This window comes from Lactuca serriola, chromosome 1 (genome assembly GCF_051521515.1).
Source record: "Lactuca serriola cultivar US96UC23 chromosome 1, Lser_US96UC23_V15, whole genome shotgun sequence".
Lineage (NCBI taxonomy): Eukaryota > Viridiplantae > Streptophyta > Magnoliopsida > Asterales > Asteraceae > Lactuca > Lactuca serriola.
Window position 1 is genome coordinate 85,737,788 of NC_136408.1, and position 23,027 is coordinate 85,760,814.

A 23,027-nucleotide genomic window follows, 5' to 3' on the forward strand; every position below is an offset into this window, starting at 1 on the left:
TAACTCGTTTTTAATGTGTATTTAGATGTATGTGATTGACAAAACCAGTCTGTAGCTTGTAACTGTCAGTTAATAGCAACTGTCAGTTAATAGCTGGTAACGGGTAACTGAAACTTTTATTTATTATATGTGTTTAGTAAAAGTAGTTGAAAGCTTTTAAAATATATAAAATTATATAAAAAGTCAATTGTTTAAAAAAGATAAATCTATAAATATATTTTTAAAGTTAATTCTGGAAATTGATAAAAAATGACAATAATTTTTTTTAAACGGGATGTGAAATAACTTTTACTTTTGATTTTTTTTTATTTAAACTAAAAGTTAACGTTCGTATTCCGAAACAATTTTTTTTAAATCGGGTTTTTATTAAAATTAAAAGCTATAAGTTCTCAAATGGTTAATACCAAACAATTACTAAGTCTATTAGTTCTGTTACTAAAAAAATAATATAAAACTATTATAGTAACATTTGTAATCATGTTTATTACAACAAATACAAAAAAAAAGTTCGTAGGCCTGTTCCACAATCTATTTTAATAGTAAAAATAAAATAAAAATTGCCAAACACATTTTTATTGTATTATTTAAAGGAATACTAAATGAGACCACAATGGACATCATGATGAAAAAGTGCCACCGACTACAAATTGAAAACAACTTCAACAAACGAAAAACTCAAAAAAAAGATAAATTATTAATCATCAAACAAAACCAAAACAAATTGATTCAATTAACTTGTTGCCTGAAAAAACAAGAAGATCAATAATGCAAAACATGAACATTATACTCAACAACTGCATCCCCTGTTTTCAAATCAAAAGTATGCGTACTCGCCTGAACATACCCTCTAGCAAACCGGAAAAGCCCACTTCCTCCGATCACCGGCATCTCTCTCACCTTATGAAACACCGGATTCCGCCCCAAAATCGTCAAAGTACTCCCGTTATACTTTCCTGTTGAAAACACAAAGTTCATCGCCATTAACAACCCAACTTCCTCCTGTGACGCCAGTCCATAGAACCCTTGTGCTCTCCCCAATAACTTGGAATCTGCCTCTGGTTTTTCCGTCAATGGATCGTCAATCATGTTAATCATACCGAATCCGGTTCCGATGGATCCCGTTTTGTTGTTGGCCGGCGGTTGCACGATGTTGACGACGGTCGGGTTGGGGCCACTGATGATATCGTGCCAGTAGAATCGGAAGTGGCTGAGTTTTTCTGATCGGAGCTTCATTGGGTTCCGTTTTACGGATTGCACGAAGGTGGAATCTGCTCCGGTGGTCGGAGATGTTTGTGAGAAGGCGATGAAGAGTGGAAGAAGGAAGCACAAGGAAATTTTGGCCATTGTGGAGAAAACGAATGATACGACAAAAGAGGTGTGTAGGTGAGGACCTAATTTATAATGCAATATCTACCCACTCTTTTTTCGATTAATCATTAAACTTATTGAAAAGAAACCTGTGAAGTCTATTTTAAATTAAATATAATATAGTAATCCAGTTAACTACTGGTAACATATTTAAAAGATTTTGTAACTTTATTTACAACATAAGTAATATAAAACATAGAGGTGTTTTTGATGCGATTTAGACTTAAAACTGCAAACTGCACTTCATATATATTGGTTCAAAAGTTTGTATGGATCAAATGGAAATTGCTTCATTAAAACTATTAAAACTATGTATCTTTTAATAATAATGGCTATAATGTTACATTGTGATTCCATTTTGATTCTCTTTCGACTCCCAAATTTTAGTCCGTGCTTATATTATACTTGACCAGGAAAGGTGAAGATGGAGACCAAATCAAAACTAGTGATGACATAGGTACGAGGAAATGAAGATGATGACCAAATCCATGAAAACCCAACTTTAGTCCATGGTTGTACTTGACAAAATATAGCGATTATCATTGTCCTTAATTTTTGTTAGAAATTTCCGAAAACTTTATAAATTATTTTCCTAATTTTTGTTTTACTAATTTTGATTTTGATGTTAGCTGTTATAATGGAATCTAAAATTGCACATGTGATCGATTTTACAAAAGATTATAACAATTATAATATAATCCAACAACAATACAGTCATCGAGAAATGGTGATCAAGAAGACGAACGGATGGTTGTTTGGGGTAGGGTATGAATGAGGTGGGAGTATGGATAGGGTCATAATTGGGCCTTTAACATTTAAATGTTATAGAACGAAATAAAAATCATTTTAAATGTAACTAAGTAAATATATAATAAAAATGATATAAAAATCATGAAATACATTGGTAAAATCATAAATGACCTAACCATACAGGAAATTGAAATCACAGTTGACCTTCCTCGTCAAGAAAAAAAATATGGGGTTTCTATGATTTTTTTTAAACATATGGACCATTTATATAATCATTTCTAAAATATAATTACAAACTTGACAAATATTATCTTTTAGAATAATCAAATGTCTACATCTTGGATGCATATTAGATTGCGGTGGACAATGGGTTCACCAGGCGATTGTTAGCGGCAAGTGTATTTTTAATTTTATACTAGTTTTGGGCATTTTTGAATTTTGATAATGGAGCAATATAGAAATCCAATGGATAGTAATATTTAACGTCCCTCATATAAAACAGATTTGATTCTTTGAATAAATTATTACAAAACATTTAAAGATTCAAACTACTGAAATTCCAATTCAACAAGACTTTAGACAAAAAACTTGATTATTTAGAAGTATACAAGAGATAATCATAATCCATATAGAGACAAATGCATACAATAAGTTTCTTAATTATCCTAAAACCAAAGTCATTTTTACTTTCATTTTTTTGACTATTTATTTATATCAATGCGTACTAAAGTAGTTTTTCTTACCTAAGTACATGTCTAAATAATATGTTAGGTCGGGATCACAGTGAGTCGCATAATGTTAGATATATTTCTAAAACAATATATAAACACATATTACTTATATATTAAAATAACCCTATGTCCCTATTCTTATGCAAATATTATTTATGGGAAAACGTATTGCATAATAAGGAAAACACTCTAACAAAGTCATTAAGTCAAGTTAGGGGCAAAATGGCCACATAATAAATGCAATGCATAATGTGAGCACTCATGCCCAAATCCTTCAGTCCTCTAACTTATAAGTCAATGTCACTTTTCCTTTAGGTGCCCTTTGCTTTATAAAGGATTCCTTGGTCTATATCCAAGGCTTCAACAATTAATTTGAGCTTCTTATTCGAGTTAGCAACAAACATACTAAGCTAAAAAGATCACCATTACATAAAAGCACTCTTGAAGAAGAATAAGTGCACGTATTACATTCATCCAAAAGATAAAGCATTAATCATAACCCAGAAACTAAAACCAAAATGATTAATCAACTTGTTGCCAGAGAAGGAAAAGCAACAAGATCAATAATGCAAAACATGAACATTATACTCAACAACTGCATCCCCTGTTTTCGTATCAAAAGTAATCGTACTCGCCTCAGCATACCCTCTAGCAAACCGGAAAAGCCCACTTCCTCCGATCACCGGCATCTCCCTCACCTTTTCAAAAATCGGATTCCGCCCCAAAATCGTCAAAGTACTCCCGTTATACTTCCCTGTCGAGAACACAAAGTTCATCGCCATTAACAACCCAATTTCCTCCTGTGACGCCTGTCCATAGAACCCTTGTGCTCTCCCCAATAACTTGGAATCTGCTTCTGGTTTTTCCGTCAATGGATCGTCGATCATCAAAATCGTACCGAAGTTGTTGGGTGTGGTTTTGTTGGCAGGCGGTTGCACGATTTTGACGACCGACGGATTGGGGCCAGTGGCGATATCGTGCCAGTAGAATCGGAAGTGGCTGAGTTTTTCCGATCGGAGCTTCATTGGGTTTCGTTTTATGGATTGCACGAAGGTGGTATCTGCTCCCGTGGTCGGAGATGTTTGTGAGAAGGCGATGAAGAGTGGAAGAAGGAAGCAAAAGAAAATTTTGGTCATGGTGGAAGATTCGTTTTGTGTGGAAAAAATGACAAAGAGGTCTCTCAATCAGCATTAAAGCAATATCTACCCCTGGTCACTACCCACCACCGTTTTGCTACTTTTGTATAAAACTAAAATTTGTTGGGTTAATCAAATCTTCATCACTACTCAGAGCAACGACAAGTCGACAACCCACTCTCACTTTCATTTTTTTTTTCCATTTTTTTTTATTCTTTTTCAATTCTTTCCCATTTATTCCTTATAAAGATATGAATATTATTACATCCATTTTTTTTTTTTGAACCGGCAAATATTATTAAGAAAAACCACCACCCTAGCAAGACGCTAGGAGGGGCAAAGAGTACAAGAAGAAGAAAATTTACATGCAAATAAAAGGGTTGATACACCAATCAATCCATTGAAAAGTACAATGTTTTCTCCTATATTTCTTCCATAGAAACACCGTGGATTTTACCAAGTCAACCACTTTGGCAGGGGAAGTTCTTGATTTTTTGAAGACCCAATCACACCTTGCCTTCCAAAGAAACCATGTAGTCCCATAACAAATACTAATTAAAGATCTCCTTTTCGTTTCACATGATCCCTACTGCGCTGTGAATGCCAACATCTCCTCAACGGATTCAAAGTGAATATTAGGGAGGTCACACCAGCTAAGCACCCATTCCCATACCCTTATAGCCATCGAGCATCGAAAGAGTACATGGGCTGTATCTTCTTCTGCATTCTCGCAATAAGAACAAATTGGGGAAGTGATCTGGATACCGCGTTTGAGGAGAGCACAAGCAGTTGGGATTCTTTCCAATTTTGCCCTCCACATGAAACAGGCGACCTTCAGTGGGATTTCATGAATCCATTTTAGTGTAGTCTCCACCGTAGGTAAGTTCCATTGATCAATTTTTATTCTAAGTCTATCAACGTGGAATACCCCATCACTAGCTAGGGTACACACCCACTTATCATTTCCCTGCACAGTTTGGAAATCACTAATTCTGGAAACAAGCAGGGCAATCTCACTAACCGCCTCCGAAGTTCTTGGTGCTGACTTCCAATCCAAGATCATGTCACCATTTTGTAGACGATCATTGATTTTACAGTGTTTGTTGCGTTCCAATTTGTATGCTTCAGGGAAGGATGTCTTTAGTGTCGAATCACCAATCCATCTACCGAGCCAAAACATGGTCTCATTTCCAGCTCCAATTTTTTTCACCATTAATTCTTCTATATCAATATCAAATAGTTTCAGTTCATCTTGTACTCTAGCAATCCAGTTCCAAATTCCAGGTATTGATTTTTTTAGAGATATGTTGTGCAGGCTTATTATAGAGATTATGGATCCCTTTAATAACCGTACACCATAAGCCTGAGCTATCGACCTTCAGCCGCCAAATCCACTTTGTGATTAGAGAGAGGTTGATCGCCTTGAGAGATCCCAACCCCAATCCGCCAATTTCTTTTGGAGCAGTCACCGACTTCCATGCCACCCAGTTAATCTTCTTCTGATCATCCGCACCTCCCCATAGGAATCTTCTTCTTATGCTTTCTAGTTTCTTGATAACACCTGTAGGAGCAACAAACAGTGAGAAATAAAAGGTGGGAAGGCTGCCGAGAACAACCTTCACAAGAGTTAGTCGACCCCCGAGGGATAGGGTCTTAGACTTCCAACGGTTCAGTCTGGATTGAAATCTCTCTATCACAGGTGCCTAGTGTATTTTGAATTTCATATTCGCCCCTACAGGCACATCGAGATAGGTGAATGGTAAGTCGGACGGCTTACACCCAAGCGGCTCCACTAAACTTGTTATTTCCTGTTTATCCACCCCAATTCCAAATACCCGTGACTTATTGAAATTCACTTTTAGCCCCCACGATACATGGAAGCAACGAAGAATTCTAGCGAGGTTATTTATGTTTTCCTCGCTCCATTCACCGACAAAGAGAACATCGTCTACGTAAAACAGGTGAGAGAGAGTAAGGTTACTATTGGGGATTCTCGTTCCTGTGAAAATACCTTTTGCACAAGCCTCCTTCATTACAATATTCAAACCCTCCATCGCAATTAGAAAGAGGAAGTGGGACAACGGGTCACCTTGCCTTATTCCACGCCCCATTTCAAATTCCCTAGTTGGCGATCCGTTAACTAGGACCGACAGTGTTGCAGATTTCAGGCAACTATGTATCCATCCCCTCCATTTTTCGCCAAAGCCCAATTGCCTTTAAACATGGTCAAGATACTCCCAATTGACCGAATCGAAAGCTTTATTAAAGTCTACCTTAAAGAGTAGCATTTTTTCTTTTGATTTTTTTGCCCACGAGTACATTTCATTGATTATTAGTGGGCCTTCAAGAATGTTACGCCCTTCTATAAATGTCGAATGAACATTCCCAATACACTCGCCAATGACCTTTTTCAGCCTAATAGATAAAACTTTTGAAATTATCTTATACATGCTACCAATTAGACTTATTGGTCTATAGTCCCTGATTGTGAGCGGGTCCTTTATCTTTGGAACAAGGGTGATAAATGAAGCATTACAGCCCTTATTAATGACTCCATAGCTTTTAAAGTATCTAACTGTGTTCACTATATCATGCTTCATTAACTCCCAATTTCTCTTAAGGAATTTAAAGGAAAATCCATCCGATCCGGGACTTTTGTCACTTCCACATGACCAAATTGCCTCTTTTATCTCCTCAACTGTGAATGGGGCTTCAAGGTTTGAGCTTGCCAATGGATCCAAGACACAAAATCTGGAACTAATGAACTTTGGTCTGGATGGCCACCTTTCTCGGAATTTCTCTTGATAGAAGTTAAAGATCTCAACTTTTATTCTTTCAGGGTTTGTGGTCCATTGATCGGCGATAAGCAGCCCGACGATCCTGTTCTTTTTTTGTTGTTGTTAATAAAGCCATGGAAGAAGGAAGTGTTTTCATCCCGTCAATTGCCCATTTAATTTTCGCCCGCTGTTTGATGTCGCATGTCATGAACCTCTCCATTTCCACCAATTTTTGGAATCCTACCTTTCTTTCATTAATCTCTTCTTCTGAAAGTAGTCGATCCTCTGCTAGGAGATCGATCTCATGTATTCTTCTTTTAATTTCCTGCATTTCTTTCACCTCCTTGGGGTGATCTGTGGCCCGCCAGCCCCTTATCCTATTTTTTAAAAATTTCATTTTGGCCATCATATACATATCCGGAGCTCCATAGCCCTCAAATTCCTTCCAGGCATTTTTAACAACTTCTTCAAAACCTTCTCGGTCGATCCAGGAGTTGAACAATCGGAACGGGGGTTTTCCAAAGTCCGCGAAGGATGTTTGAAGGGTTATCGGGCAATGGTCTGACAGCTCCCTAGGCAGGGCAGTGGTTGAAGTAAATGGAAAGGTATTGACAAAGTTATTACATACCAGAAATCTATCGAGTTTGCTGAGTTTGTTGAGAGAGTTATAGCAGTAGGTGTATCTACTCCCCCCCATTCTGATATCTTGAAGGCCTGCTTCTGAGATGAATTTGTTGAAGTAAAACGCAGAGGAACCACAAAAATGAGAATTAAGACGCTCCTCTCTTCTTCTAACTGTGTTGAAATCTCCAAACAAAATCAATGTTCCTTGCCTCTCCCTTCTAATCTGTAGCAGCTCATCCTATAATCTTTTCTTTTCATCCAGGTCATGAGGACCATATATATTTGCCAATATCGTGTTACCTGGAATTCCCTCCCAATCACCAATTGTTATCAAGAACCGGCTTGATTTTATAATTTCGTGAACCTCAAAGATGTTTACATCCCACATGCTCAACAGTCCGCCCGATCTTCCTGACGATTGCATTGCCGAAAAGCCAAACTCCTCTGAGTCCCAACACCCACGAACATCAATTGCTTCAGTGTTTGTAATTTGAGTTTCTTGCACTCCCAGGAATGAGATCCTATTTTGGACCTTAAGTCTTTTAACCCATCTGACTTTATGAGCCTCGCTGATCCCTTTTACATTCAGACTTAGGCAATTCATTGCAACTCACGGTGCCCACCTTCATCTCCCATGGATTCCCGAAGAATAGGGTCATCGGGGTTGATGTCGAAACCCAGTTCTTTTCATATCTCGGCTGTTTTTACAAGTTCAGATCGTCGGAGGTTTTGGGGGTATTCATCTATGATCTCTGCCTGCTGTATAGGAGGGATATTGAGGTCAATTTGATTTTCTATTGGTGAGTCAGGTGGGGATTCCGGCAGTGGGACAGTATGTGGCATTGGATCTATATCACCCATTTCAATCACTGGACTAATACTAGGAGTTGTATCTAACACTCTTCTCCTTTTCCCATTGGACCTTCCCACTATGAAAGTATGGGCTTCATTGCATATAGTTGGAGATGGAAAAGGCCCAAAACAGCCAAGTGGGGGAAGGCCGTTACCAGGCCCATCATGTATTGACTTTGACTTTGGCGAACTAGGGTCCAACTGGCATGCATCGTTCCCGTGGCTGGGTTGTTCCATCGTACCGTTAGTCATTTGAAACTCCATATTCCGAGGTGTCGCTTCAGCTTCTTCCCTCGATACTTTCGTTTGAACCGTCGCTTCACAACGAGTCTCTTCGGCTTCCATCTCCGTCCTGGTAGGTTCACTCGCCAGAACCCTAGATTTTCCCGATTCTTGATCATCCAATTCATTGTTTTCCGGCCATATCTCCCCTTCTTCCCTTTCATCATTTTGCTCTGCCATCTCCTCTTCTGCTACCGTCATTTCATTGCCGTCTTCAGGAGGATCGAATTTGAATGGAAACCAATCTTCGTCAAATTCGATGATGCCAAGTTTGTAGACTTTACCTTCAAACGTCGCTTGTATTTCATCGTTAATTCGAGTCCTCCTGGAGGTTAGTAGTCCGATCTTAGCATGGGATAGATCCACTCTGTGAGGAATGTCTTCAAATGGTGCTATCGTCTTCCCAAACCCATCAGTGATAGACCGAAAATTACGTTGCCCCCACAGGTGTAGTGGAAGCCCCGTAACTCGAATCCATGCAACACGTTCTTCATGTGAATCGACTTGATCTTCCCACCGCACCCACTTTAGATATTCCTTCCACTTAAGTTCATCAAACATGAATTCCTTAGCAGCTATGGAGTGATCGAACAACATTAGGACTCTTAAGCCTCCAATGTATTTCACCTCAGCACATGTCTCCCCCTTAGCCAGGAGGAGTTTTGGAAGATTGCCCAGGTGTTCTAGCGATGTTGCTTCTCCAACTAGTGATATTTTTTGCAACCAACTAGGTGTGGCCGGTTCAGGATGGAGGATGACGGGTACCGGAAGTGGTGGACCAGGGGGATATGTTTGTACTGCATTTACCGATTTCAATATGTCGGCATACGACCGATGGTCCCTTAGAATAGCCCCTGTTTTTATTCCATGGTTTTGGGCTATGGCTGTCTGTTCAACATTGATCCTCCTATATTGCTCGCTTTGGGTTTGATTCCTTACTGATACCTTTCTCTCATGTAGGGCGATATTGACTGCAAGTATATTTCCTCCAACTTTCACAGCGTCTAATCTTCTTTCTAGCTCTTTAGCATTGCCAACCCCTCTGTATCTAATGAACGCATAGTACTGTTTATTCTTCCCCAGCTTTTGCCCCATGTATACATCTGAAAGTTTCCCATATTTCTCGAATATTTTCCATAGCTCTCCTTTCTTTGCTTCCTTTGGCACGTTCGTAGCGAAATACGTGGTTTCTTGGTTGATCGCCGGCCTCTGTTTCCGACGAGCTACTTTCCAGCCGCTCATAACGTCCTTTCAATTGTACTCGAGACACGACAGATGTTTGTTACTTTATTATTTAATGTCGGGTCACTTCTGTTTTTATTACATCCAGTTATACTATTCATTTTTCTTAAAGAACTTTGTGATGTTGGTTTTAGTCCATCTATTTATATATTTATATATTTTTAATTTATTTTTACTTACCAATTGTAATTTAAATGTTATATTCAATACTTATTATATTTTGCTATATTTTAAATTAAATTAATTAATTATAAATATAAAGTTTGTTTTTTGTTTATCAAATTATAAAAAGTTAAATACATATTGAAATTAAAAAAAACAATAACGTATTTTACAAAAAGTTTATAAGTGTGTTATAAATATAAATTTGTTTGTTTATTGTTATTGTAATGAAAAAAATATAGATTATATACTTGTTTGTGTTATAAATATAATCTTGTTCGACAATCTATATAAAGTCGGAAGAATGGAATGTAGTAGTAGGAATATACTTTTTTGTGTAAAAAATGGGGTAAGAAATGGAGCAGGGTTGAAGATGAAACATTATTTACCCCATTTTTTATTTTATTTTTAGGGAAAAAAAATAGAAATGAGTTGAAGATGGTCTAAGATGGTTTTTATTTTCATCTTAAATATGTAAAATGTTTTTAGTTTTTTTTTCTCATATCTTAGCATATAAGTCGTGGACAAAAATTATTTTTCTATATCTTCAGTTTTTATAAAATAAATTGTTTGCTTTTTAAAATCTGTGGTGTGGAGGGGTGATAGTGATGGAGTTGGTGTTAATGGTGGTGGAGGCGATGATGGTAGTGATGGTGAATGCAGTAGTAGTGGCGATGACAGTAACGACGACGACAATGGTGGTTGTGAAAAAGGAAATATCACCTTGGCGTTAGAAATTTAAAAAATGTCTTCCAAAATCAGAATGTATATTTTTGTCTTTTGGAAAACGAGTTCAAAAAGATTTCTTTTTATGTTTTTTGTCTTCTAAAAAACAAATCGTTATTTTCAAAAATATTGTAATGTCCGCAAATTCGGGTTAGATATTTAAAATATAAAAAGTAATAATTATTCTTCATACGTTTTATGAGCGATAAATAGATGTTTTTAATAGAAGATAATTTTTTTATAAATAATTTTGATGAGAGTTGTAGTAGTCGTGATGATGATTTTGGAGATGTATAGAACGCTCGAATTTGACTTCGTATGAAGAAGTTATGATTCGTCAAAGTTTTGCATTCAGCCCGATACGGCAAAGTATTTCGTAAAATATGAATCAGAGATAGGTTGTTTATTAGCCTATGTAATCTAAACGAAAGTCATTGTAATCATAAAAGAGAAAGCGTACGTATAGTGAACGTCAAATTCTGACTTCATATAAGGAAGTTATGATTTTTCAAAGTTTCAGTGCAACCGTGTGTACACAAAAATAAAAATTCAAATCGGTTTATTGTTAGCCGAAATAATCTAAACGATAGTAATCATAAAGGATACTACACGAAAATAAAAATTCAAATCGGTTCATAGTGATCATAAAGGATACTGCACGTAATCTCCGACGAGATGAACTCCCTCGTTTGGTTATCAAGCTGCCCGAATCCAAAACCTGAGCCTGAACCCTCCCCAACAACGGAACTGCCCACTGGCCTGCCTCACAATACCACCATACTGAAAATAGACCATAAAAACTATCAGAATATGCATCAATACACACATCAGGGAAAATCACAACTCCACAAGCTCCCTGGCTTCATTGCATCCATCCTTGAATCGAGTGTAGATCCTCTACTTCCAGTAGTATGAGGCCATACTACCTTCCACATCTATCCGTACTTTCCTCAAGAAGTGCGTTAACTCAGCCAAGTTGCTATATAACCAACAGTTTCCTCACCGATATGGCTCCCAACACTAATTCTCATCCTAGGTTTTCCTAGGGCAAACTCCACACCACTCTCTGCCATCAGATGTAGAAGGAACTCACACTAACTTCCTCGAACTAGCTCATGAATACAATTACATATTGCAAAAACTAGATAATGCTTCGAATGAGAGTTCTCACACTGCAACGATTGACTCAAACAAAAGCTGCGCAATAGAGCTAAACCTAACCCTCTAAAATTGATTAGTTTCCATAATATGTAACTTAGCATATTCGCTTACTAATTAGTTGAAGCTAGCTAAAACTCCTAAAAGCACAAAGCAAGCAACATTCGATCATCAAGTAATTAGAACAAAACATAACCTAATCAGGCCATCCTATTACTGACTGATCAGTACTACCATGCAAATCTATAAGCTCGTAAAGCAGGCATACAAAGGCATCTCTGCTAGATCCTTGGCCCTAATATACCATGCGACTCACAAATTTACAATTCAAAACATACCATAAACATGTATGGGTAATTTGGGATAACTTACTTGAGCTCGGTTGATTGCATGCACTACACCCTTTTTCTATTTTAGAAATCCTTTTTATAAAATGTTTTTCTTTTGAAAAATTTTCTACCAAGTTCTTAGTTTGAGTTCAGTCACACCTAGGAGTGTGCCCGAATCCCTAAAACCAAGGCTCTGATACTAACTAGTAACATCCAGAAATATGGTCCCAAAAATTTCATTTTCTTATAATAGATAAAATAGTATTTTTCAAATATCAATCATTCATCACAACAAAACCAATGTATCAAGTGTTATCAAAATTAGAGTAAATGTCAAATGGGGAACTCCAATGGTGTGTACGACGCAGTCACCTCGAGCTCTTCCCCATGGAATTGGAAGTACCTGGAACATAAAATGGAAACCGTAAGCACAAATCTTAGCGAGTTCCCTCAAACTACCATATACCATACATAAAATAAACATATAGTGGGCCCTGCCCTGTCATCGGGCTCTGCCCGGCATGGAGCCCTACTCGGTAATAGATCGGGCCCCCCCATCATACATATAACATATATTAAATAAACACATACACATGCAATAGTCACATAGATACATATCATACAAATAGTCATCAGGCCCCGCCCAATATCGGGCCTTACCCCAGAAAGCATATCAACGCAAACACATGCAAGAGTCACGAAGACAACTAGCATGCTGACATAATATAAACATAGGCCGACATTGGTTCCTTTGACTCGCTAAACCTAGTGAGGGAAAGTCACCTCGAAAAGCTGAATCTCACAGAAGGAAATCTCTAGTTGCTGCCCCGACGACTCCTTGGGCTATCAGTACAAAATAACATCCAATCAAAATCTAATAATCCATCTTAGGGTAAAATGACCATTTTACCCCTGGCCTAATTTGTTTCATGACTAAGGTCCAAAACCATAACATAAAAGGTCCATCACTAGATAGTTTTCCAAAGCCCACCAATGGCCCACTTATGGCCCAACTTTCCAAATTAGGACCAAACTCCTCTAATGGGCTTTACCCTAAAGCCGATACATATAATAGCCAAAAACTTGATTTAAGATGGACTACTAAAGCCTAAAGCAACAGGGTCTAAGAAAATGGCCCAAGGGAAGCCCGTTGATGGAACGAACGCTAGGAGTTCATCACTAGCCAATAGATCGCGAACCTTAGCTAGAATGTTGGGTGTTCCTCGAACCAACGTTGGGTATTCGCACGCTGACTTCCAAAAATGATTATTAAGCACTTAATGCCTAAATCCACAAATCCATAAACTAGATCCAAGTTCTAAAGAACATCTAGAACCATAAAGTCACTGACTTGGTGGCTTTGTATGCCCCAAAAGGTCCCAACTTCAAGATATAGCATTCAACTTCCATAAAAGGGGCTTAATCTCACGCATGGGGCTTATAAAACTCTAAAGATGCAATTTTTAAGGATCTAGAACTTCAAAAACGCCAAGAGGAGCAACTCAAAGCTTCTGGAGTGGTCACAAACGACAAGATCTCAACCATGAGGCAAAAAGGGCTAAAAATCCGTAAAGGCTTAGATCTATGCTTCTAATGAGCAAGGTTAGAGCTTTATACCTTAAATGAGCTGGAAATGGAGCAAAGAACCAAGATCTATAAGCTCATACTTGAACCACCACCTTGCGGCAAGCTTCTCTTCCTTGACTGAGCTTCAAATACACACCAAAACACACACAATGAGCTTAAAACACCTCTTGGAGGCTCTAGGGTTTCGAGTTTAGGGTTAGGGGATATGGAGGCTGGAAATAAGGCCAACACCTGGGACTTATGGTGTTTAAATAGGTCTTAAACCGTAAAAGTTAGGGTTTGAGCTCCATGCGTAAATTCCCTGCATTCCTCCAGGGGAACGCCCAACATTTGAGCTCCTCCACCAAAAGTCCAAACTTGGAAAGAATGGTCCCTCCTCTCCCACAAACTTGCAAAACTAGGCCAAAAATCAATAACTTAAAATATAAAGGACCAAAAATGAATAATACTTGGATCGGCCGTTACAAATTATAGATGGGTTATGTAAGATTTATCTAAGTTAACACAATTATGGTCACAATTACGTTCTCTAGCACAGCTGAATTTGTTACTTTTATTACTTATCTAAGATGTGATCAATCCTAACTCTAGCAATTTAATGGTCAATGAATCACTAAATAATAAAGTTCATGTAATTTAATGTTCACTAAGCTACACTTAACTTGAATTAAAGCAACAAGTCATGTACTTTAACATGCTAGGTAATGATAATCAAGCACAAGCACAAAACCAACTTATAAAATCCATAAATTAATAAACTAAGCCATAGATTCAAGGTTTCATCTAGCTAAACGAAAGAAAACGAGTTTAGCTACTCACGACTGAAAACAAAAACACAAGCTCAAAAGAAATCGACATAACTAAAATAAATCAAACTGATGTGATGATTTGTTCTCAATTTCTTTATCTTCAAGTAATTTCTCCCTCAAAGATATATTTTGTGCACTTGTCTGACATCTACAATAGAATATCGCAGACTATATTTCCTGCTAAAAACCCTCTAAATCGATAATGCAAAGGATTTTATATAGATTTGCAAAAGAAGTGGACCACGATGTGAAATAGGGTCTCACGTCATGACTTCGATAAAAACCCGTGTCGAGCAAGGATTCTGACTTCCCGCATAGTAATCTTCTAGAATACCCTCTTCACGTCGTGGCCTTGAGTTGTTACATCGCGATCTTGGCTTTTCCCTGGAATTTTCTTCTTTTAATCTCTAATCCTCCAAAGTTCCAGTGCTTGTCATTTATGGTCCATATTCTTCACGAGTGTCTTTACCGACTTCAAAATACAATTTAATTCATTAAGTATCACATATCTTTGCAATTAACTAAAATATTAGTTAAAATCTATTAGAATATTACCTAAAAATGTGTATAAATATGGCAATATCAAAATACCCCACACTTATCTTTTGCTTGCCCCAAAGAAAAACTAATTAATTTAAGTTAAACTTTCATTACTAGTATCACATAAGACAATCCATTTTGAACTCAGCCATTATATCAAGACATCAATGCACATATTTGTGTCTAAGGCTCCTTAAAACTTCTCAATACTAAATACTCGCAATCCTTATGAACCTTCACCCCTTAGTTTATACGAAAATCATTTCTGCAACCCTCCGAATCCATCATCAGAAATATTTCTTAACCTCATGGTATGTTTGGTTAAGCTACCTAAGCATACATAATCTAGAAAGAATTACAATTTTTGATACCACAATGGAGCTCTTTGGAATTCTTCACTTCTTTGATAATTGCTTCTTTGATTTATTTGAATTCACCACCTTTTTGTTTGATTTTTTGTATCTTCAACTTTTGATTCTTCAAAATTTTTGATCTTCATAATTTTCATACTTTGATAGCTCCAAAATTTTTACAATTTTTTCACAATCTCTCTCTCTCTCTCTCTCTCTCTCTCTCTCTCTCTCTCTCTCTCTTAAACATCTCACTTTTTTTGCTCAAATCCTACATGGTCAAGCAATGGAGCTTAACTTCAACTTTTATTGGTTAGAGGTATTAGTCTAAGTGCAATGACTATATAAGCTCTCCTGGATAGATTTCAGGTACACACTGCAAAACTTATTATGTCATATAAACTACCGGATTATCTTTCATATCTCATGGTTTTTCACTAAAACTTGGGAAATCACAAATATACTATAACATATGTTGGCTAGCTCGCATTGGATCATCCCACGCAACACTAAAAACTTAAGTTTTTTTAATTTTCATTAGATTTAATTTTTAGATTATTATTTCAAATCTATTTTTAAATTTTTTTAATCTTTTGAATTTTCTAGCAATTTTATATTTCGACCCCTACCCCACACTTATTTCATACAATGCCCTCATTGTATGCATAAATTAATTTAATAGCAATAAAAGTGAGAAAAAGGAACATACTCTCCTAGGGTAGTAGTGACGAGTTCAAATTTTGCACACGTGTGGAAAACCTGAACACCTTGAGGATGTGCCAGCAAGATGTCAATGAGAAACTTCCATCTTCAAAAAGTGGGGTGCATAAGATCTTCAAATCAAAACATATCAATATGGGAAAGCATAGGCCACATTGTAAGGTTGAAAGAGTAGAATAAAAATGCCATTTTTTTTACTAACCACGACGTGATAATAGTGAGTCACGACGTGGTGTCGATGTAAATTGAATTCTGAATTGTGATGGCTTCGAGGTCACAACGTGGTGAGTAAAAGTCACGTCATGAAAACTGGGTGCATCAAAAAGCAGTTTTGCAATACTTCTTCCATTCAAGTGATGTGCAATTGAACTTCTTAATGGATTAAGACTCTTATTAAAACTCTTATGTTTATGTAATCCTCTCTTTCTCTAATTTTTCGCACACAAAATACACCCCACACTTATTAAAAATTATGGGATTCGAATCCTAACTCTAAAACACATGGCTTCTCTCGCTTTCTCTATTCTCTCATTTTTCACTCTCGATATTCTAATGAATTTGCAACAAAACAAACATTTGGTGGAAAATTGAAAACAACTATCACACAATTTGGGTACAAGTTTTAAAACATACCAAATACAAATAAAAACTCACAAAATAAAATAAAACACACCAAAATAATTAAGAAAAATGACTAAAAATAAAAATGATAAATATCAATCATCTTCTTCATCATCTCTCGCACCACTAGTCCCGACTCCATCTCCCTATCTCGACCATAGCTCTTCCCATGTAGGAATATAAGGATAATGAGGTGGCATTGTAGGCGGTTTCTCAATGCTAAGGTGTGAAAAAAACACATCAATTGCTTGATTGTGATAATTGATACCCCCACAGAGATTATCCAGATATGTACAAACCTATCTTTGGAATGGGTCGGTTGGTAACCCACCCTCAAATTATTGAGGTGGTTGTTGTTGTTGGCCCCTTTCTTTATGTGATCTTACATTCCTCCTTCCTCTTTGCCTCGATTTCTCCCCCTGTTGACCAATTTGTTCCTCATCATCTTCAGGGAATATGACATATCCCCACCAACATTCAACACCACTCGCATAAGACCCAAAAATTGAGTCGTCAATTTTGAGTCCTTGAAACGTGTTAGATTCCGAATAAAGTTAGGACTCAAAATCCCATATGAACAAGTGAGTCGAGTAACCAAATGTCCACCAGTAATAGGACTACCGGGCCGAGAATTTACCGCCTTCGTCCCTAAAAATCTTGCTAATATGTATGAAAGATCACAAAAAACTCCCAGCGTGATGATGCTCCAAAGATAGAATAAATTTTGGAAAGGAACCTTGTCACCATGATATTTGTGGTTTATGGTGAAGGTGATCAAGCGATGCAAGAACCGATGGATGGGTGATCGAATCTGTCCTTCACAAGAATTCCACAAACTACACTCGTGACTGGAAATGGATCTCCAAAATTGCACGTCAAGCAATCCCATGGTGAAGTCTCGAACACAACCTTGTAAAAATAAGATAAAATGTGGTGATTGTGTTTCCTTTTCTGTGTATAACCCCATTCCCAAAGCAAGCTCACACATGCTACATTCTCGATAGACACCTCCCAATCTAAATGCAAGCGCCCGGTTGAAAGTCGGGTCGATCGTCTGTTCTTCAAAACTAATTATGGCAAAGAATTCAATGGAGAACTCTCGATAAACCGGTTCTTGAATGGAAAATAAATTACACCACCCATTGCATTGGATATTAAACCTGTCTCCTACATATAGCTTTGTCCAATATCACTCCAATTCCGTCACCATTCCAACCCCACTTAGCCAAGAACAATCAATCACGGGTGCTAACGCGAACTCCGGATTATATAACCATCCCAATTTATTTGAATAGTTGTTGAGCATGGATTGCGAAATATTTTTGGGGAATCGATATAGTGGATGTATACTTTGAACATCAATATGATCTTGTTCTTCAGGAATTGCATGCCTTGGTCTCATGGTACCTGAAAAATTAATAGCAAGCAAAATGCACAGAACCACTAAACAGTTAAGCAATTAAAACAAAACAGAAAACTGAATACCCAGTTTTCACGTCGTGGTCACGAAGACCATGTCGTGAAGTCTGAATGAACTCAATCTGTTCATCGGTCATTCTCATGTCAAATCGAACTCAAATCTATGTTTAGAGTTTGTTTAGGCTGCTATTCCAAGGCTTTTTAATATAAATGCATTAACAATTTCATTTGAAAATCGACTCAATTTTTCATTTTGTTTCAATAACAAACCCTAATTTCTAATTAATAAAAATATAGGAAATTAAAGGTTACGTAACTCAAAACAAATACCTTTTGATGATAATGACGTAATATAGAAATAGGAAAACCAAGATTGTGGCCATAATCAAAGCGTGGGGGAGCAGTGCTGAGTTCACGACATAATGTTGAAAAGAAAGTGTTTAAAGACAGTGACTGATGTTCCGAACAAATGCATCCGTGACTTTGAGTGTACCATGTCGTGCCATTGCACTAGGCCAACTCTATGGGTTGTTGCTATTGGGCTAAATTGTTTAGTCAATATTCTTTTTCCTTTTATTTAATTTATGAAAATCATTATCATTTTATTTTAAAAAAATGTTGTCCATAAAAATATTTTTCTTTTACGATAAGGACCCCACACTTTATTTTGAAAATATATGGAGAGTGACAAAGAAAATTTATCCTAAAAATGCAAAAAAAAAAAAAAAATGCAAACTGAGCACAGGTTGCCTCCCGAGAAGTGCTTCTTTTTTAATGGAGTCCTAAGTTGGACTTTGTATTCCCTAGGTGGTATTGTTTGGAGGTACGATCTCCATATGCACCTTCTGTTCCCTCCACCTTTCTTGTACGTTTGCACCCTTCTTAAGTAGGCTTTTTTAGAATTTTCTTTCTTCATTTTAGAATCGCCTTCCTCATGCTTACGTTTTCGCCCCTTTATTCTTCACAAGAAATCTAGGTTTTCCTTTTTCCTTTTGTAGCTCCTTATCTTCCCCGTCCTCTTTATCCAAATTTAGCTTGCTCAAGTCTTGTGTAATTTCTTCTTCTTCATCACTTGATACCAAACTCTCTTCACTTTCTTCACTCACTAGAGACTTTGGAGTTTTAAAAGCAAAGACCTCAAAAACTTTGAAATTGAAGATCTTGGCTTAGTATGCTTGACTTGTTCTCTTGTTTGAATTTCTTCTTCCATCAATTTCTCTAACTCCTCAAGCTCGTTTTATTCATCCATAATGAAAACTTCATTTTGAGCACAATCCTTCTTGAATCCGTCTTCCACTCCAAATGTTGTTTCATAATTCCCCACTCGCAATGTAAGCTTTGACTCGTGAATATCCACCAAGGTTCGTGTGGTATTAAGTAAAGGGAATCCATTGATACTTGGGACATCTTTATCCTCCTTCATGTCTAGCCTCACAAAATCGATTGGAAAAATAAAATTTTCAATTTTTACCAAAATGTCCTCAACTATGCCTCGAGACCGAACGATTGGCGATATGAATTGTCATTTCGGTAGCCTTCAATTCTGGAAGGTTGAGCTTTTGGTAAAATGAATATGGCATCAAATTGATACTCGCTCTAGAATCGACAAAAAGCATATCTCTTCATGTGTTTTTCTGAATTCACATGAAAGTGTAAGGCGTCCAGGATCTCCCATATTTTTTTGTATTCCCTCCATAATGACCATGGAACTTTGCTCACTAAGGACTACCTTGGAGGTATTCTCTAGTTTTTGCGAGTGTCAAGTAAGTCTTGAATAAATTTGGCATATTTGGGAACTTTTTCTAAGGATTCAATAAAAGGTGTATTGACCGGAATACCCTTTACTTGCGTCATAAACTTGACATGCTCTTGTATAATGGGTGAACTCTGGCTCGAGAAGGAAATGGTAAAGGAGGTTGATAAGGTCAAGCACCAAATTTTTTTTGTATGCCCAGACTGAGACCACGTCGTGAGGATTGAAGCCTCACATCGTGATGACGGTGTTTCAACAACATTTTTTTCTTTGATTTTCGTCCGCTTTGGCTATGATTTGGGCTGCTTGTCTCTTCTTCCAAGGCCTCTAAGAACTCAGAAATATTGTCTTCTTCAGTAGTGATGGCCATGACATGTGCTGGCGGTTTATTATCAGGATTTTTAAGCGGTAACCGCTCGTTAACCAATGTAGTTAATTGCTCGGGTTGAGCTTCAATATTTTTGATGGATGCTTGATTATTTCTTATGGTAGCATCAGCTATATCGTGATGTTTTTCGGAAGCTTCCATGAATCTATGAAGCATTGACTCCAAGTCCACTTTTTTCTCGGGTAAAAGCTCCAGCCGGTTTGCCTATACTTTTTTTTTTTTTGTTTTTTATACTCATCATAAGGCAACCATTCCTTCTTCAGATTCCTCCAATCCTTATCATAGCGGTCTCCACTTGAGTAGTAAACTCGAGCCTTCCTATTCCCGTTTTCGTCCAAATGACAATCTTTTGTCAAACGTGGACCATTGCAATTTTCACAACCCACACGTAAAGCGTGTATAGATTAATCCATCTTAGTCATTCTTCTATCCATGCTACTTAACATTGCCAATACCGCCGCCATATCTTCCGAAGCACCATTCCTGATCCCTTTAGCTCCATCATTACGAGGGTTGTGATATTCTCATGAATGCTTTGAAAACTCTTCAATTAGTTCTTTAATTTCAGCGGGATTCTTCTCTATTAAAGGTCCTTGAGAATCAAGGAGTTTCCTTGTCGTGACGTTCACCCCATAGTAGAAAATCGAGACTTCTTGTTGCTCGTTTAGATCATTTTGTGGACAATTTCTTATTAACCCTTTGTATCGCTCCCAAGCCTCGTACAAAGACTCACCCACTTGTTGCTCAAAATTAGCTATGGCTTTCTTGAGCTTCGAAACTTTTGATAGTGGGCAAAATTGTTGGAGAAATTCTTCATGAATCTATGAACATGTGGTGATTGAACCTCATGAAAGTGCCTTCAACGAATCTGTTGTTGCTCCTTTAAAATTAACTGGAAGTTTTCTTAACAAGATAGTCTCTCGAGGTACATTAGGAATGTTGAAGTAGACAACAATGTCATGGACTTCATCGAGGTGCTTATATGCATCTTCATGGTGTTGTCCGAAAAATAGAATATCCTTTAGTGTGGAAAGGATATGTCCCTTAAGCTCGAAGGTAGCAGTAGCGGGAATTGTGGGTTGCACAAGTCCTGGACCGGTATCCTCTCGTATTCTTTTTTTGTATACCTCCATCGTCATGTCAGCAATGTTCGTCATGATGATTTTTGGCTCACTTTTTCGGGTTCACTACTTCTATTGGTTTTTGTGTCGGGCTTGTAACTAGCTTCATTTTTGTTAGGGGTTCTTTCAAAGCTATCGAACGTGCTATCATTTTTTGGAATTTTGCTTGATCCTCCTACGTTCTTGTCCTTCTTTTAATGGAAAGATGACTCTGGATCTTTAAATGGTGGTGTCAATGGTGTGTTTAATCCACGGGTCATATACTACTGACACAAAAACAAAAAATAAAAATATAAAAATGAACAACAACTAACTAAAAAGTCCTACTGAACGATTACCATGATGTGGTAATAGTGCCGCCTCGTGTTAGATCAAAACAAGTCGACAAAACGAAAAATAAAAAAATTAATATCACCGGGATCACGTCGTAAGAAGGGCCTTCACATCATGAAGTCGATGTTTTTGAGAAAAAGAAATTAAACTTTGCAGAAATTAACTTTTTGTGGTTTTTACCCTACAAAAAGGATTGATTAACCTAAAACAATTAAATAAAAACTAAAATAGCCGTTCCCTAGCAATGACGCCAAAAACTTTGATGTTTCGTAATATTACACCTATTAGTTTTACTAACTATCTAACTAACTATTACGACTAAGGCAGTAGACCTTCTCGCAAATAATATAATACAAACAGTCCGGTATCAAACTTAAGGAACGAAATTAATTTTTTTAACCTAACCACTAGCAGATTAATCTAAAAACAAGCAAAAGTTAAAAGGGTTTTATCTGATTTTTCATGTTTAGAAAATTTAAGCTCTTAACTAACGGTTTTAATCAATATATTAAAAATATTTTCGTTTAGTTCGAATACATTTCATTTCTATGGTTAGTTACTAATTATGGATTATAAAATTTGGTTACCAATTATTATGTAATTATCAATTTAAGTCCAAATTTACTAATATTTTGACCAATTTATAAACTGCCATGTATGGTCATACACAAGCAAACATAAAATTAGTTATTAATTATAGATGGGCTATGTAAGAGTTATCTAAGCTAACACAATTATGGTCACAATTATGTTCTCTAGCACAACTAAATTTGTTACTTTTATTACTTATTTAAGATGTGGTCAATCCTAGCTCTTGCAATTTAACAGTCACCGAATCACTAGGTAATCAAGTTCATGTAATTTAATGGTCACTAAGCTACACTTAACTTGAATTAAAGCAACAAGTCATATACTTTAACATGCTAGGTAATGATAATCAACACAAGCACAAAACGAACTTATAAAATCCATAAATTAATAAACTAAGCTATAGATTCAAGGTTTCATCTAACTAAACGAAAGCAAACGAGTTTAGCTACTCATGACTGAAAACAAAAACACAAGTTCAAAAGAAATCGACATGACTAAAATAAATCAAACCAATGTGATGATTTGTTCTTCAATTTCTTTATCTTCAAGCAATTTCTCCTTCAAAGATATGTTTTTTGCACTTCTTTGACCTCTAAAATCAAATATCTCAAACTATCTCTCCTCCCAAAATCCCTCTAAATCGATAATAAAAAATGAG

At 36.8% G+C, this 23,027-nt stretch overlaps 1 protein-coding gene, 1 non-coding gene and 1 pseudogene across 2 annotated transcripts; 1 reads left to right on the forward strand and 2 right to left on the reverse strand.

The window, feature by feature from the left end:
* Positions 1 to 557: 557 nt before the first annotated feature.
* On the reverse strand, positions 558 to 1,381 carry LOC145094056 (dirigent protein 22-like). The gene has a single exon (XM_079032322.1). The coding sequence runs from the start codon at positions 1,342 to 1,344 to the stop codon at positions 760 to 762; it is 585 nt and encodes a 194-aa protein (XP_078888448.1). The 5' UTR covers positions 1,345 to 1,381; the 3' UTR covers positions 558 to 759.
* Positions 1,382 to 3,255: 1,874 nt separating this feature from the next.
* Positions 3,256 to 4,075, reverse strand: LOC145094064 (dirigent protein 22 pseudogene; annotated as a pseudogene).
* Positions 4,076 to 20,990: 16,915 nt separating this feature from the next.
* Positions 20,991 to 21,097, forward strand: LOC145080703 (small nucleolar RNA R71). The gene has a single exon (XR_013695293.1). It is a non-coding gene; the product is annotated as a small nucleolar RNA R71 (small nucleolar RNA).
* Positions 21,098 to 23,027: the final 1,930 nt, after the last annotated feature.